Source organism: Gossypium hirsutum, chromosome A13 (assembly GCF_007990345.1).
Source record: "Gossypium hirsutum isolate 1008001.06 chromosome A13, Gossypium_hirsutum_v2.1, whole genome shotgun sequence".
NCBI classification, from domain to species: Eukaryota; Viridiplantae; Streptophyta; class Magnoliopsida; order Malvales; family Malvaceae; genus Gossypium; species Gossypium hirsutum.
This window is the reverse complement of record NC_053436.1, coordinates 2,459,677-2,474,793: the sequence shown is the minus strand read 5'-3', so window position 1 is coordinate 2,474,793 and position 15,117 is coordinate 2,459,677. Positions and strand designations below refer to the sequence as shown.

The following is a 15,117-nucleotide window of genomic DNA, read 5'->3' as shown; positions in this document are numbered from 1 at the left end:
ATATGTTCACAAATGGAATTATTTATAATTTCATGGACTGCATGCGAATTAAAGATATTAATTAGGGTTTTATTTTTTTAAATGAAAATTGATTGTTATTTCTTTTATCATTTTATTTTTATTTGACCATTTAAAGAAATTACAATACCTAACTGACAAGCTTCTTTGACCTTAAATATTTTATTATTTTTTCTACCATATAATTTATTTTAAATTAAATATTATGTATGCATGCATGCATGCAAATAGTATTGCCTGTATATTACGACACGTGTTAATTGTTAAACGATTTTCTTCGTATGTTGAGAACAATTGTACATAGAAGGACAATGAGAAAACTTAGTAGTTGACTTTTGAGTCTTACTTGGTCAAATGTTTATATTTATTTTATTTGAATAAAATTATCAAATTATTTTGACAATTTTATAACAATCAATCTCTTTCCAAACCACTTATAAAATTATCAAATTTAATTAATTTTAATTATTGTGTAGTAATATAAAAAAAATTTCCTTTTCATTTCATATAAATTCACGTATGGTTGATTGAATTTATAGGTTCTGATTATATCTGTTCTTTCTGAGACAATGCTTATAACTACTTATAATTCCTCCTTAACTCATAAATAGGAGGATAATACGCTTCAGCGCACTTGAACCCATGTCTTCCTACATTAGCAATAATACTTATACCAATCGAATTAAAATTTAATCGGTAAATTTTAGTTATTATTGTGGGTTAGTTGTTTAGGTAAAATTCATGGTTTTATGAAGAAAAAAAATCTAAAGCAAAAAATAACCGAAAGGTAAAACTTTAGTAAAAGATATGCCAAAGAAAGCAAGCATATGTATATACCTTCACGTTATATATATATATAAGGATTTTAATCTACCAAATATATATAATTTTTATATTATTTTAAAATTACAATCACAGTTAAAGATATGTATATTATGTGCATCGGTAAAATATATGGTATTTCGAGGAAGATTCGGGTTTAAATTTTGGAGACGATATTGTTTGGAGAGGCGATCACAAATCTTGAAAAGATAGTTTTTGTCATAAAATGGAAACTCCAACTTTACAAAAGAAGTCATTTTAGCTTTTTGTTTAATTTTTCTTCTCTTTTAGTCCTTAAACTTACATTTTTTTGTTAAATTACCTTGAAATGGATGGAAATATTAATGTTTGTTAACTTTACTGACGTGGCATATACGTAGATTGCCACATGAATGACATATCAGTATTTAATTAAAATTTAAAAATATTAATTTTTTATATTTTTTAATAATGTTAATGATTTTAATTTTTAAAAATATCTTTTTATATATAATTTTTGAATATTTAAAATTTTAAATGCATTTCTAAATGATTTTGTATGGATTTGCATCATTACCACATTATATTCCTCCACTTTTGACCAATAAAGTAGTTTCACAACAATTTGATTACCCAAAAATTAAAAATACCCTTTGCCAAATTAGGGGGTTTGAAATAAAAGTCAGAATAATGAATATGAATGCAGTCATTTTTTTATATACAGCCAGCTAGGTAGAGTATGGTATTAAATATTAATGCCAATTAAGGCAAAAGAAACTATGATATTAATTAAGATGGCCAAAATATATTATTCCTCTATTTTAAGCAAATGATAAAGATGGGAAACTAAGTTAAACCAGTTTTCTTAATGGGTTTTATACCCATTTTAAACCTACTTTTGTCTGGCATTATTAATTACATCCTTATACAAATTTATACATATTTTCAATATCATATTCATCATTATGGCGTTATGTTGCAAGTATTTTCTTTTGGGGTGTAAACAAGAGGATAATGCGTCTCAGCGCACTCGAATCCATATCTTTCTTTATTGGTGATAATGCTCATACCAATCAAGCTTATACTCAACCGATGGAAATATAGAAAATAATAAAATAAGTTAAAATTGCATCCAGTTTTGATTATTTTAAAAGCAATCAATGACAAAAGCTGAGTCTAAGTTTGATTGAATAAAGTTTTAAGTTTTGACTTAACATTTTTCTCAATAATTAAATCCTGATTATGATAATGAATCACTTCAATTTTCATTAATCAAATTAAGTCAATATTTTATGTGAAAGCGAAATCAAACCGATCATAAGATGCCAGCAAATTAAACCTCTCACACGTAATATATATATACATAAGTACATAAACACATATATGGTTTTTGCTTCCACACATACACATAAAGTTGAATTATTCAATGGGTTCCTGTAATATAAGTTAAAAAGCAAATTAGTCCTTCTACTGTAAATATACCGATGACTTGATGTGTTATGAGAAATAAATTGCACACTTTTTCTCCCGTGAGTTTAAAATAAGATAAATTATTTTATGGTCCATGAAGACTAATTCTATCTAGGTTCGTGGTGGTCATTTTCAACAATGTCACCTCCAAGGTTAGAACCTAAGTTCCCTCTTTGGAAGTGCAATGTGTTCTACCGTTGTACCCATGACATTTATTGATCAGCCAACATATTTTTACCATCGTTTACAATTTGATCTATTTGCTTCAAAAATTGATAAAAGTATCATAGAGGCCCCTATGCTAGGAGTAAAATACAATTTGACTCTTAGTATAGAGGCCTCCATGATACTTTTACCTCAAAAATTAAATATTTTTGGATAGAATTGCTCACTATTATAGTAGAGCGAAAAAAGTCAATAGTAGGAGTATCGGTTAAAACCCCTTGTTGACACCTAAACTACCAAGTTTCAAACACTATTGATGTGATTTACATGTATGTACAAATAAAAATAGTAGAATGACAAATTTGCAATTAAGTCTATATTATAAGGACTGGCCAAGTAGTTTAACCATATAATATAATATATTATATGTTTGTATATAAATAAATGGGTTTTGATGAGTCACCTTAGATGTTTCATTTTATGTTCATGCAATAAATAAGCTGTAAACCTCTCACTTGGCTCTAAGAAAGGAAATGAACAGTTTCCTACACTCAAAAGAAAAACCCTTGAAGAGAAATCTTTCTATATAGCAGGATTTAAATCACCTCTTCATATTTTGCTACAACCCCAACCCAAAAGCTCTTCATTTGTTCAGTCGCCGCCGGCCGGCGAAGATCAGAGGTGTGTTTAATTTTATCAATATTTTTTTATGATATATTTTGTTTTCATCATATATGTGGTTCTTGTTCTTCTTTTCCTAATGAAAGTTGACTCACTGAGTTTTAAATAGGCTTTGAACTCAAAGGCTTTTGAGTTTCCAGCTTCTGATCTTTTAGCAGTGAAAGAATCCGATTGAAGATGAGGAAAGCAGCTCATCTTTCACCATTGTCATCACAGTTCTACAACATTGGTACGATAATCATCATTTTATAATCTAAACCCTATATATATACACATACACCATTGCTAACTTTTCTGGGTTTTCTTTTTCTTGGTTTTAGGAAACACTGAAGCTCAAATGCCTTACTTGGATGTCCTTATGCAGATGGAAAGCAAAGGGTATAAGCTATTTTATGCATTAATTAAGAATATGAATTGTATTAAATAACATTTTTCCTTCTTATATATAAGGTTAATATACACTTTGGTACTTTAAGAATTTGGTTGCAAGGTTGAAATTGGTACCTATGATTCTTTTTCTAATTAGGTACTCGATTTTGTCTTCATAGTTTAAATTGGTATCTGAACTTGATCTTTTTTTCTAAATTAGTACTTTACTTATTTGAACCAATTTGAACAAAAAAATAAGTTAAGGTATCTAATTGGATAAAAAAAGTTTAGGCATCAAATTGAGCTTTGAGGCGAAGTTTATATATATATATATAAACCTTAAGTACCTATGGTTTCACTTTAGTACTTAAACTTCGTTTCATGGTTCAAATTAGTACCTATGTTTTTTTTTGTCCAATTAAGTACTTCAACTTTGCTTTAAGGTTTAACTAATTTGGCACTGAACTTTCTTAATTCAAATTGGTACTTGGACTTGGTTTTTTGGTTCAAATTCGTATTTACCTTTTGAAACAATTTGAACTACGAAACAAGTTCATGTACCAATTTGAATCAAAAAACTAAGTTCGGGTATCTAATTGGACAAAAAAGTTTCGGTACTAAATTGAACCTTGAGGCTAAATTTAAGTACCTAATTGAACAAAAAAAACCCATAAGTATCAATTTAAACCTTAAAGCTAAGTTTACTACCAAAATGTATATTTACCCTTATATATATACGGTGTTGGCATTTACTAAATTTAGCTCAAAATTCAATTAACCATTAAAAAATGTACTTCATTTATGATTTCATGAATGGCTTTACTTTAATTGCAAAAAAAGGAATATAAAAAGGTGATAGATACAATCATACAACCAAAAGCCAAAAAAAATTAAAACTCTTGCAAGTCAAGAGCTTACAAATATTGAAAAAAAACCCAAAATTAATTAGTGGTTGCTTTTGAACTCTTAGCAGAAATGTGAATGGAGATGCCTTTTCTATGGAACCCAAAATATTCTACAATGACAACCAAATAAGAGATGGGGCCTTTGCTATTCCTTACCAATCCCATTTTAACTCTAATTTCTTACAAGGTTTGGTTCTTATCTATATCTATCACACCTTTTACTATTTTTTAAGAAAGTTTGTAACCCTTTTTTTTGTGTGTGAATATCGGCCTAACATCTCTTTTTTGAGAAATGATTGTATGAAATAATGACATCACGTTATCTGTATTAGATTATTGATCAAAAGGATAATATCCATGTTTCATACAATCTTTTCTTTTCTTCTTTTTATAATTTTATGCATGCAATATTACAAGTAAAATAAATAAATGCCCTTTTGTGTGATGTTAGATTTTGAGTATGGTAGCTCCAATTTTGACAACAATTTTCAGCAATCCATGTCACTTAGCAGCAAGCTAGCAATTCCATATCTTGAATCGGTAAGTAAGCTCTTTGATTCCTTTTAGTAGGACTTATATGTCAAGTTATTAATATTAGAAATGTGTATAGAAATTAATTTCATTTAAAAAATGAGTTGGTTTTGAGTTTTATCTTATAAAATTCGAGTTTGGTTCAATTCAACTCGTTTTTCAATTTTTTTAATTTATGTAAATTATATTATTTGAAAAATAAAAATGGGAATGTTGTAAATATTTTGAAATTAAGTTGTCTAATTATGTTTAAAAGTTGAATAATCTGTATTGATAAGGCACATTGTATTTCCAAAATCAAAATTTAGGAGTCGTTAAATGGAGATGTAGGATAAAAAAAATTAAATAAAATAATATGTTTTTTAAAAAAATTAGGGAAAAAAAAGATGGATGAATTTAAACTAATTTAGATTGTGCATAATTTAAGTATATATTTTAAGCTGGGTCGGACTTATGTAAGTATACAGTGGTAGGTCTGGGGAGATGGTGGCAAGTAAAATTTTCAAAAATTTTAGGAATTTAATAAAAATTTGTTTTAAAAAATTTGAGGGTTTAATTAAAATTTTTAAAACTTTTGTGAGATTAATGAGAAATTTCAAAAAAAATTAAAAGAGCTCAATTAAAATTTCAAAAAGTTTCCAGAAATTATGAGGGGCTTAATTAATTTTTTTTAATTCAAGAGGAAAATAAAAATTTCTCAAATTTTAGAGTGCACCATTACAATCTGCCGATCCTAATACCATATATAATCTTGTTCTGTTCGGCTCGTAAACACCTTTAAATATGTTACTCGAATTTCAATACGAGTATTAGATATTTATATGTTTGATAAATGAATACATTGTTATTTTTTTCTCGTTTTTAATATATTTAGAAGATTATATTCTGGGAATATATGTGAATCACAAGTATTGATTTGGTTTTTCTTAGGAAAGCATCCAAAATGGAAGGAAACGTGAGATTGAGTTTAATAATGACCCAAATACAGCATTGGATGAGAGGAACAAGAACAAGAGGAAGAAATTATTAACCTCCTTTGAGCAATCTCATAGAAGCAGTCAAGAAATAACAGAAATCAAGGATTTCAGGGTATGGGATTTTTCCAGCTTCTAATGGTATAATAATAACAATTAATATAATTTAGGGTAAACTACGATAGAGATCAATCTAATTTTGGGATTTTTTTTTGCCACTCAACTATGAAAATTTTGTTTTTTTTAATCGATAGCTAACTAATGTAAAATTGAATAACCGTTTTATAACTTTTCATAGTTGGAGGACTAACAAACATGAGTTATTTTCATTCTAGTTGAATATGCCAGTGAGGAGAAGCCAAAAGCTAAGTGACAAAATCACAGCTCTTCAAAAGTTGGTATCCCCCTATGGAAAGGTAAGTTTTAATTTTAATTACTTCCAAATTATATAAATAATGTAAAATTATTTGTTTTTTAAAAGTTGGTATGGGTTGATGGGAACTCATTGCAGACTGATACTGCTTCAGTCCTTCAAGAGGCTTCTCTTTATATCAAACTTCTCCAAGAACAAATTCAGATGCTGAGCAGTTCATATAAGAGTCTTAGAGCTATTCATCCACAGGTAAATTATGATATAATATAGTATAAAATATTGGTCTAATCGAGTCAAGCCGAGTTCAATCCCAAAATTTTTTGAAATTCGATTCAAGCTCAATTGAGTGTATAAATTTGGGTTTTAAGTGTATATATTAAAGGAGGTTGAATTTTTTTTTAATAGTTTAAATTCGACTCGATAATTGATGAATTTTTTTAAAATTTTTATTAAATTCTTATTTTATAAATTTGCATTTTGTTTGATTAGGAGATTGGAAAGAAGCAACAAGATCTAAAAAGTAGAGGACTTTGCTTGGTTCCCATTTCATTTACCCAAAGAGTGACAAAAGAAGAACAATCATCCTTGGAAAATTTAAATAATGTGTAATGCAAAAGCATTGTCATAGTTTCATCCCATTATATATATTTACCATATTTCCAATTTTAATAGTTGAAATTTATTGGGAAATAATGTATACATTTGGCTTTTCTTGTTATGATTTTCATTGTTTAATGAGTAATAGTTGTATTTCTTAGTAATGGTATTAGAGTTGTGTGACCCGAATCTCAGTCTGAAAAATTCGAGATGCAACTCACTTGTTAAAAAGGTAAAATAAAAAGGTAAAATTAGGGATATGTGGGGGCGAATGATCAATGTTCGAAGGTACTACTATTATCGACGTTTATTATAAGATTCAAAACATCTATTTATTATTCAACATATTCAAAATTATTTTAATATATATTAAACTATTATTTAAATTTTTGACTGAGTTGAGATCACGAGTACCGAGCACCAACTTGATTAGTGAAATTATGAAAATATTTTTTACGTCGGATTTTAATGCATACCATTTATAATTATAAAATATTAACTTTATCGCTAAATCAAAATTTTATTTTAATATAATATTTACATTTTTATTTTATTGTGCATATTTTATTACCTCAATCAGTTGTATATAGTGATAATGTAATTATTAATTAGTTTCACAACATATGTTTCATTATTTATTGTATGTTATTTTTAAACACACTTCCGTATTTTAAATACATAATTTTCACACGCATACACATGTGATAGAACTTTTAATGTCTTTAAAGCTTTCTAAAATTTTGAAATTTAATAAAAAAATAGCAATACGAGTAAGAAAGTAATTGGAGTGCATTTAATTTTTTTATTAAATGTATTTATTTATTTTAATGCAAAAAATGAACAATTATATGTTTTTATTTAATTTTGTGCATATTGTACAAATTATATTGTCATTAGTTTCAAACCATACGTGATCTTATTTAATACATGACATTTTCACATTCGTATATACGTGTGTTTTAAATATATAATTGTTACATGCACACACATGTAATCCGATTATTAGTATTTTTTGTGATTGCATTATACTTGTAAAAAAACACAACTCCTTCAACAAAGTAAAATAAAGCGTAAATTACACTAGTAGCCACCTAACTATTAGTATTTTTTTGGGTCACCCTATTATAAAATGTTATAAAATGGTCACTAATTATTAATAAATTTCTTTTTTAGTCACCAGCTAGGTAACAGTGGTAGATTTTAAATTTTACATAATAACTTCAACTCTCAAAATTTATACGTTGTGTAATTTGATTTTTTTTTCTTGTAGTTTTGTTTTTTATGACATTGAGGATTAGTTTTTAAAAAAATGAAAAAAGAAGAAAATTATTATCTTGAATTTTGGGTGTTTCAATTTTTTTTTATATTTTCAATTAAATTTTGCTGATAAATTTATTTTTTTAGCTTTTTAGGTGAAAGAGTCACAAGGAAAAACAAAAACAAAACCAAAATTATATAATGTATAAATGTTAAGAGTTAAAATTACTATTATTCTAATTTTAAAAGCTGCCATGGTTAGTCAGTTGGCGACCAAAAAACGATAAAATTGAATAGTTTAGTAATTATTTTGTAACTTTTTATAGATAAATAATAAAAAAATACTAATTGTTAGATGACTAGTAGTATAATTTACCTAAAATAAATAATTAATAATTTACCAAATATGAGTTATAAAATAGATATAAAAAAATATTTTTAATAAAATAGGTTGCGCATTAAATTTCAAAGTTAGCCAAACGGCACCGTATTTCTCCATCGACCATTTTTCTTGACGGGAATATTCACCCAACTTTCCTCCTTATCTTAGAAAAATGCCACTGTCACCGTCCCAGAACGTGGCATGTTTTCGACATAATAAAAAAAACGTGTCATCTTATAATTGGGAAATATCACCAAATTTGTGACAGTCACCGTAACTTTAGAAATGAAACCACACGCGGCGACACGCACCAAAAAGGAAAAAAGTGAAAGCAAGAAAAAGAATAAGGAAAAAAAAAAAGAGAAAAAGGAAAGTACCAAATTGAAATAAAGTAAAATAAGGTAAACTATTAAAATAGCTATTTTCATTTCTCTTAGGTTATATTTTAATCACTTATATTTGAAATGTTACGTTTTATTCACTTACGTTATTGTGTTATAACATTTTAGTCACTGAGCGTTAATTGACATTAATGGTGTAAAGGTAAGCTAACATGATACGTTAAACCATCATTTCAAATAAAAATTTTAGGTTAAATTATACAATTAGTCCCTATATTTTTTTTGTTTTGAGCAATTTATATTTTTCTTTTATGTTAAAAGAGATAGAGAAGAGAGGGAAAAATATAAGAGAATGGAAATTAAAGAAAAAAAAGGAAAGTTCTAAGAACATAAAAGAAATTTTTTTACTCAAAACGAAAAAAATATGAAGACCGATGTATGATTTAACCTAAAATTTTTGTCTAAAATAATAATTTAAAGTGTCACATCAGTTTCTCATTACACCATTAATGGCAATTAATAGGCTTATGGACTAAAATGTTACAACATGGTAATGTAAGTGACTAAAACGTAATATTTTAAACATAATTGTCTAAAATGTAACTGAGGAAAAAAAAGTGACTATTTTAATAGGTTACCCAATAAAATAAAATAAAAATATAAAAATGAAAAGCCTTGGTTTTTTCAAGCAGTTATCGGCTATCGCCAACCCCAAAAAAGAAAAAAAGAGAAAAAAAAAACTCTTAAGTCCATCAATTATCACTACAATCTCTTTCCCCTTATTTTCTCTCCAAAGAAGCCCTAAATTTTCTCAGCCTTTCTTGCTCTTTCCCTCGCTTTCTCGGGAAAAAAAATGGTAAAAAACTCTTCTCATCAACTCTTTTTCTACTTCACTATTCCTTGTTGCCTAACCTCTGAATTATATTCAGTTCTCTCATTTTTTTCAATTTATTTTTCATTTTTATTTGATGCATTTAATTTTTTTTTGATCTGTTGAATTAGGTATAGTTTTCATAAAATTAGGAGTAATATTTCTTCAATTTAGGGTTTGTTTAGGCTGTCTTTTAGTTCCACCGATCTGGCTTCAATGTTCGATTCGGTTTTCATGTTTGACGGTTTGACCGATTGCGGTTACGTGTTTGATTTTCAAGAGTTGATTTTCTTGTTCGATTATTTTTTTCTCTCATCCGGTTTGCTTCATTTTGCATTTTTTATTTACTTATTTAGATTTTAAAATATATTATGATTTCTAATTTAGGGCTTTTTTTTTTTTTTGGTTTTACAAATGAAAGTCTTTTTTTCCTGCTCGTCGTCCTATGGTTAAGGTTTGGTGTCAAAAAGTGATCAATATTAGGCTGTTGATTGAGTTGGAACAATTTCGCAAAAGAATTTGCCTATTTGAATTTCTTGATTATTACAGTTAGGATTTGGGAATTTAGGAATATAGAAAAAATGTTAATGTTGTGCTTGAGAAAATAGGATGGAATAATTTACAATGTTTTCGCTAAGCAATTTATAGTGAAAGGAAGAAATTATTTAACTTGGCAATTTTAATGGATTTTATGTTTGGTGGGAATTGGCCTTTTTGTTCTTGTTTCAAAAAAAAAAATCTTTTTGAGTTTTCTGGTTATTGTTGTTATTCATCGGTTTGTAAAATCGTTTTATTGAATAGGATAAATACGAGTAATAGGTCCTTCGAGTTATAGAAGTGTGTCTGAAATTTAGATTAGAATGGAACTTACACTACTTGGTTTTAGTTTAAAAGTGGAATGGTACATATCAGCCAGTAATGGAACGGTTTGGAGAGTGAAGCAACCAGTTTGTTTAGCTAATGGGAAACTAACCCCTCCTAACAATGTGATTTACTCTCTTAAACGAAGAAGGCTTTATTTATAACACTTGATTATGGACTAGATTCTTAGTAATTTGGGAGCTCTTATTATAATGTTTGACTATTCAGTTGTTATCTAGCAATATGGATTTCTGTTTGTCTTGGTTGATACATGATACTGGCTGAGGTTGTTCATGGTTCACAGGCAAACGCGGCTTCAGGAATGGCTGTGCATGATGATTGCAAGCTGAAGTTTTTAGAACTGAAGGCTAAAAGGACTTACCGCTTCATAGTTTTCAAGATTGAAGAAAAACAAAAGCAAGTTGTTGTGGAAAAGGTTGGTGAACCTACTGATAGCTATGAGGCTTTCACTGCTAGCCTTCCAGCCGATGAGTGTCGATACGCTGTGTATGACTTTGATTTTGTGACCGATGAGAACTGCCAGAAGAGCAGAATTTTTTTCATTGCCTGGTAATAACAAGTGATTATGCATTTGTAATATTTGTGACCTCTCCTGAATTGCTTCACTGATATGTTTAACATTATGTACTTGAAGGTCTCCTGATACATCAAAAGTAAGAAGCAAGATGATCTATGCGAGCTCAAAGGACAGGTTCAAAAGGGAATTGGATGGCATCCAGGTAGAGTTGCAAGCTACCGATCCTTCCGAGATGGATCTCGATGTCATAAGGAGCCGTGCCAATTGAAATGTATGTACCATTTCTTCATTGAAATGGAACTTTATACTATGTGGTTCACATAAATGTAATGTCTATATCAACTTTGGATCTTGGAACTTGCTTTGATATTGGGTTATATCTGTGGATTCTTATGGGGTATGTGTGTGTTCCCCCTTTGGGGTACCAAATTTCATAACGATTTGACTATTACATGCCTTTCCTTTTATGTTGGATTATATAAACTTAGCTGAAATTATGTATTACCGGTGCATGAAACTTCCATATTACTTGCATTTGAACAATTGCAAAGTATTTATGGCCTTGAGTTGACTTGTTCAAAGATTTGGTTATCAAGTTAGAAGGTCTCGTTTTTAATGTTATTTTTATATTATATGATATTTTTCAAATAATAAAAGAAGTGATTTAGGCGAGCTTTAGGTAAAATTTGAGTTCATATTTTGAGTCAAATTGGGCTTAGTCAACTATAGGTGTGCTTAGCATTGACTTAAAAAGCTGAAAGATTTAACTTTTGGTTTTTCAAAAGTGTGTTAAAGTTATGAACTCGCATTTTATTTATATTAACTATAAATTGTAAATATGATTAATATATTCAAATTGAGTTTTATAAACATTTTATATTAATTACTTAAAAAAATATTTCAAATTTATGTTTCATATATCATAATGTTAAAATCAATATATACGTAGTGGAGGTAAATTGGTGTTTTAAAATTGTGGAAGAAAAATGGTAATAAAAAACAACATAAGAATTTATAGTGGTTCGGTGTTAATTGTTTACCTCCACTATCTTATTTTACCATAACTAAAGATTTTTTCAATTTTATTAATTTAAAACTTTTCGAAGACAAGGTCCATTTTTGTTAAGGTTCTCTCACCAAAACCTCAAATAAAGTCCCACAAATTTGAGAAATAACTACCCAAAGTATGTGTATGAAGAAATTTGAGAAATAAAATGAAAATATTGGAATTGTGTTTCTTGTCTTCTTCGGAGTGTTGTTCAACTTTATTTGTACTCTTTTATTGATTTGATTTGGAGTGATTAGAGACAAAATTGAGTTGCTGTAGGCATTAATTCGAGCCGTTGTACAGGAATAAGTATTGGTATCCTAGGTTTTGGACCAAAGGTGGGAGGGGTGTTGTACCTCATCAGGTAGGGGGAAACTGGGGCTTGGGGTGCGGTACCAACTCAGTTGGGGATTGGTACCCCTGTGCTAAATGGCTTACGGCCAAGTTGGGTGGGTTCGATACCGCTACGTTACTTTGCTTACTATTAAGGCGGGGATTGCACTCCTTGATCTTGGTATCGCATCTGGGATAAAAACATTCGACAAAAATTTCTTAAAACAATTTTCGAACTTTAAAATTTATTTTAAGCATACTAAGTAACTTGAAAATATTTTCTTAAAATATGTTTCTATCAAATTTGATTTAGGGATTTGTTTGTTGTATCAAAATATTATAAAATCAAACCTAACATTATTTCATTATAAAATCAAGCCAGTGAGCTTTGTTTTCGGAGTTTAGAGTTTATTTTTATTATATTTATCTTATACTCTTTCAGATTATTTGTTCATTTAGTGAAATTTTTTTGCCCGTTGTTTATCCTCTTCATTGGAAGAGTTTTTCCACACAAATATTTGTGCTTAGTTTTTTTTTTATTCGTTCTTGCTTGTTGCTTATACGGGTCTATCCCTAACCTATTATATAACTCAAAATTATATTTTTATATAATGAATATAACATTTTTTATATATTTAGCTTATAATATTGTATATTAAATAATAATTAAAAATAGATTTACTGTAACATTATATAATCATAAAATTTATACTATATTTATTTTGCATAATTAATTGTTTGTTTTTTATAAAGAAATAAAAAGGAAAAGGAAAAAAATTGCTTGCTTTCAATTTGTAGCCATTGGTAAAGGCAGTACCTTTGAAATTGAGAGGCAAGGGGGCTAAAGTGGTGATACAAAAGAAGCCAAAATTTTTCAAAGCCAACTTATGCTTCTTTTGCCTTTTATTTCCTTACATCGCCTTTTCCGAAAAAAATTTATTACACTATCCGTAAAATCTAAAAATATTTATTACACTATCCGTAAAATTTTTAGATTTTACAAGTAAAATTAAAATGTTGATAAATGTCTTATAAAAATATAGTAAAATATTTTTAAAAATGAAACACATGACAATCTTTTAAAGTTATTTGTAAAAAAAAAAATACACAGCCCGTGTACCAAATACTCGCCCTTTATAAATATTATATTGTTTATTCAACTTTTTCGTAATATTTTTATCAACTTATTATTATTTTGATTTAAAGGTTACAAATTTTTATTCATTTAATAATAAATTTATATAATTATATATTAATTAATATTTATAATAATATAACCGCACGCCTATGCGTGTGGAAACCACATATTTAGAGTGCATAAGTGTGTTTATAAATAACATACAATAAATAATGAAATGTAAGATTTGAAACTAATAATAATAACACATATAAAGTATGTACTAAATGTTACTTTAGTTGAATGGTAAAATTGGAAGAGTGTATATTGGTGTTTTGGGTTTAAATCTCATATTCATTATAAGCATGAATTTTTTTATTCTAAATTTTATATAAAAAAGATAAAAATACCCTTAACTGATATTTATTGCTTTGATAAAAATAAGGGTATTTTGATAATTTAATAACTGAGCTGAGTCTCGGTTATGACTTATTTTACTTAAGGAAAGACATTTTCTGTAAATAGTTAATCGAGATGATACCCAATTAACCCGTGACACCAACTCAATTAAGAGTTTTATTAATAGTATAAATAATATAAATACAAATATTTTAATAATATGTAATCATGTATTAAATTTTTAAATATGTTACAAGTAAAATCATATAAAAAATTTTGTCATCATTTCATATTCTCACTCTAATTCATCTCATCACATAATCCACCAATATTCAAAATTGATGGATGCAATGGAAAGTCTAGAGGACGGGGCAAAAAAATAACGGAACAAAAAGATGACAACAGCGCTCGAACTGGTGACCTTCAAATATGCCGTCATATACTCTTACCACTGAGCTATGGATTTAAACTCGGTATAATTAGAATCAGGGCCCAACCGGGTTCGAACCGGTGACCTCTTGATCTGCAGTCAAATGCTCTACCACTGAGCTATGGACCCCTTTGAGATGTGATTTACATTCGTCTCTACATGTATAAAGCATGGGAGGACGGACTTGGCAAAACATTATAATTTAAAAAAGGGCCCAACCGGGTTCGAACCGGTGACCTCTTGATCTGCAGTCAAATGCTCTACCACTGAGCTATGGACCCCTTTGAGGTGTGATTTTACTTTGGTCGCTTCATGTATGAAGCATAGAAGGACGGACTTGGCAAAACATTATAATTTAAAAAAGGGCCCAACCGGGTTCGAACCGGTGACCTCTTGATCTGCAGTCAAATGCTCTACCACTGAGCTATGGACCCCTTTGAGATGTGATTTTACTTTGGTTTCTACATGTATGAAGCATGAGAGGACGGACTTGGCAAAACTTTAAAATTTTAAAAAGGGCCCAACCGGGTTCGAACCGGTGACCTCTTGATCTGCAGTCAAATGCTCTACCACTGAGCTATGGACCCCTTTGGGATGCCATTTTACTTTGGTTACTACATGTATAAACTATGAAAGTTCTGGACGGACTTGGCAAA

At 28.6% G+C, this 15,117-nt stretch overlaps 2 protein-coding genes and 4 non-coding genes across 7 annotated transcripts; 2 read left to right on the top strand and 4 right to left on the bottom strand.

Annotated features, from left to right (window-relative positions):
* The first annotated feature begins 2,943 nt into the window (after window positions 1-2,943).
* Window positions 2,944-7,065, top strand: LOC121212159 (transcription factor bHLH114). Of its 2 annotated transcripts, none has more exons than XM_041084447.1 (9): window positions 2,944-3,135; window positions 3,245-3,364; window positions 3,456-3,513; window positions 4,475-4,596; window positions 4,861-4,949; window positions 5,871-6,029; window positions 6,250-6,330; window positions 6,426-6,536; window positions 6,777-7,065. In XM_041084447.1, exons 2-9 carry the CDS (start codon window positions 3,313-3,315, stop codon window positions 6,894-6,896), a joined length of 792 nt encoding a protein of 263 aa, XP_040940381.1. In that variant the 5' UTR covers window positions 2,944-3,135; window positions 3,245-3,312; the 3' UTR covers window positions 6,897-7,065. The 2 variants fall into 2 exon arrangements, with proteins under 2 accessions (XP_040940381.1, XP_040940382.1); XM_041084448.1 differs by having other exon boundaries at window positions 2,946-3,135; window positions 4,478-4,596.
* Window positions 7,066-9,541: 2,476 nt separating this feature from the next.
* LOC107886198 (actin-depolymerizing factor 2) lies at window positions 9,542-11,635 on the top strand. Its single transcript, XM_016810069.2, has 3 exons — window positions 9,542-9,720; window positions 10,901-11,166; window positions 11,252-11,635. Exons 1-3 carry the CDS (start codon window positions 9,718-9,720, stop codon window positions 11,400-11,402), a joined length of 420 nt encoding a protein of 139 aa, XP_016665558.2. The 5' UTR covers window positions 9,542-9,717; the 3' UTR covers window positions 11,403-11,635.
* A 2,883-nt stretch (window positions 11,636-14,518) lies between these two features.
* Window positions 14,519-14,590, bottom strand: TRNAC-GCA (transfer RNA cysteine (anticodon GCA)). Its single transcript has one exon. It is a non-coding gene; the product is annotated as a tRNA-Cys (tRNA).
* An 80-nt stretch (window positions 14,591-14,670) lies between these two features.
* TRNAC-GCA (transfer RNA cysteine (anticodon GCA)) lies at window positions 14,671-14,742 on the bottom strand. The gene has a single exon. It is a non-coding gene; the product is annotated as a tRNA-Cys (tRNA).
* Window positions 14,743-14,823: 81 nt separating this feature from the next.
* Window positions 14,824-14,895, bottom strand: TRNAC-GCA (transfer RNA cysteine (anticodon GCA)). The gene has a single exon. It is a non-coding gene; the product is annotated as a tRNA-Cys (tRNA).
* Window positions 14,896-14,976: 81 nt separating this feature from the next.
* TRNAC-GCA (transfer RNA cysteine (anticodon GCA)) lies at window positions 14,977-15,048 on the bottom strand. Its single transcript has one exon. It is a non-coding gene; the product is annotated as a tRNA-Cys (tRNA).
* Between the last annotated feature and the right edge of the window lie 69 nt (window positions 15,049-15,117).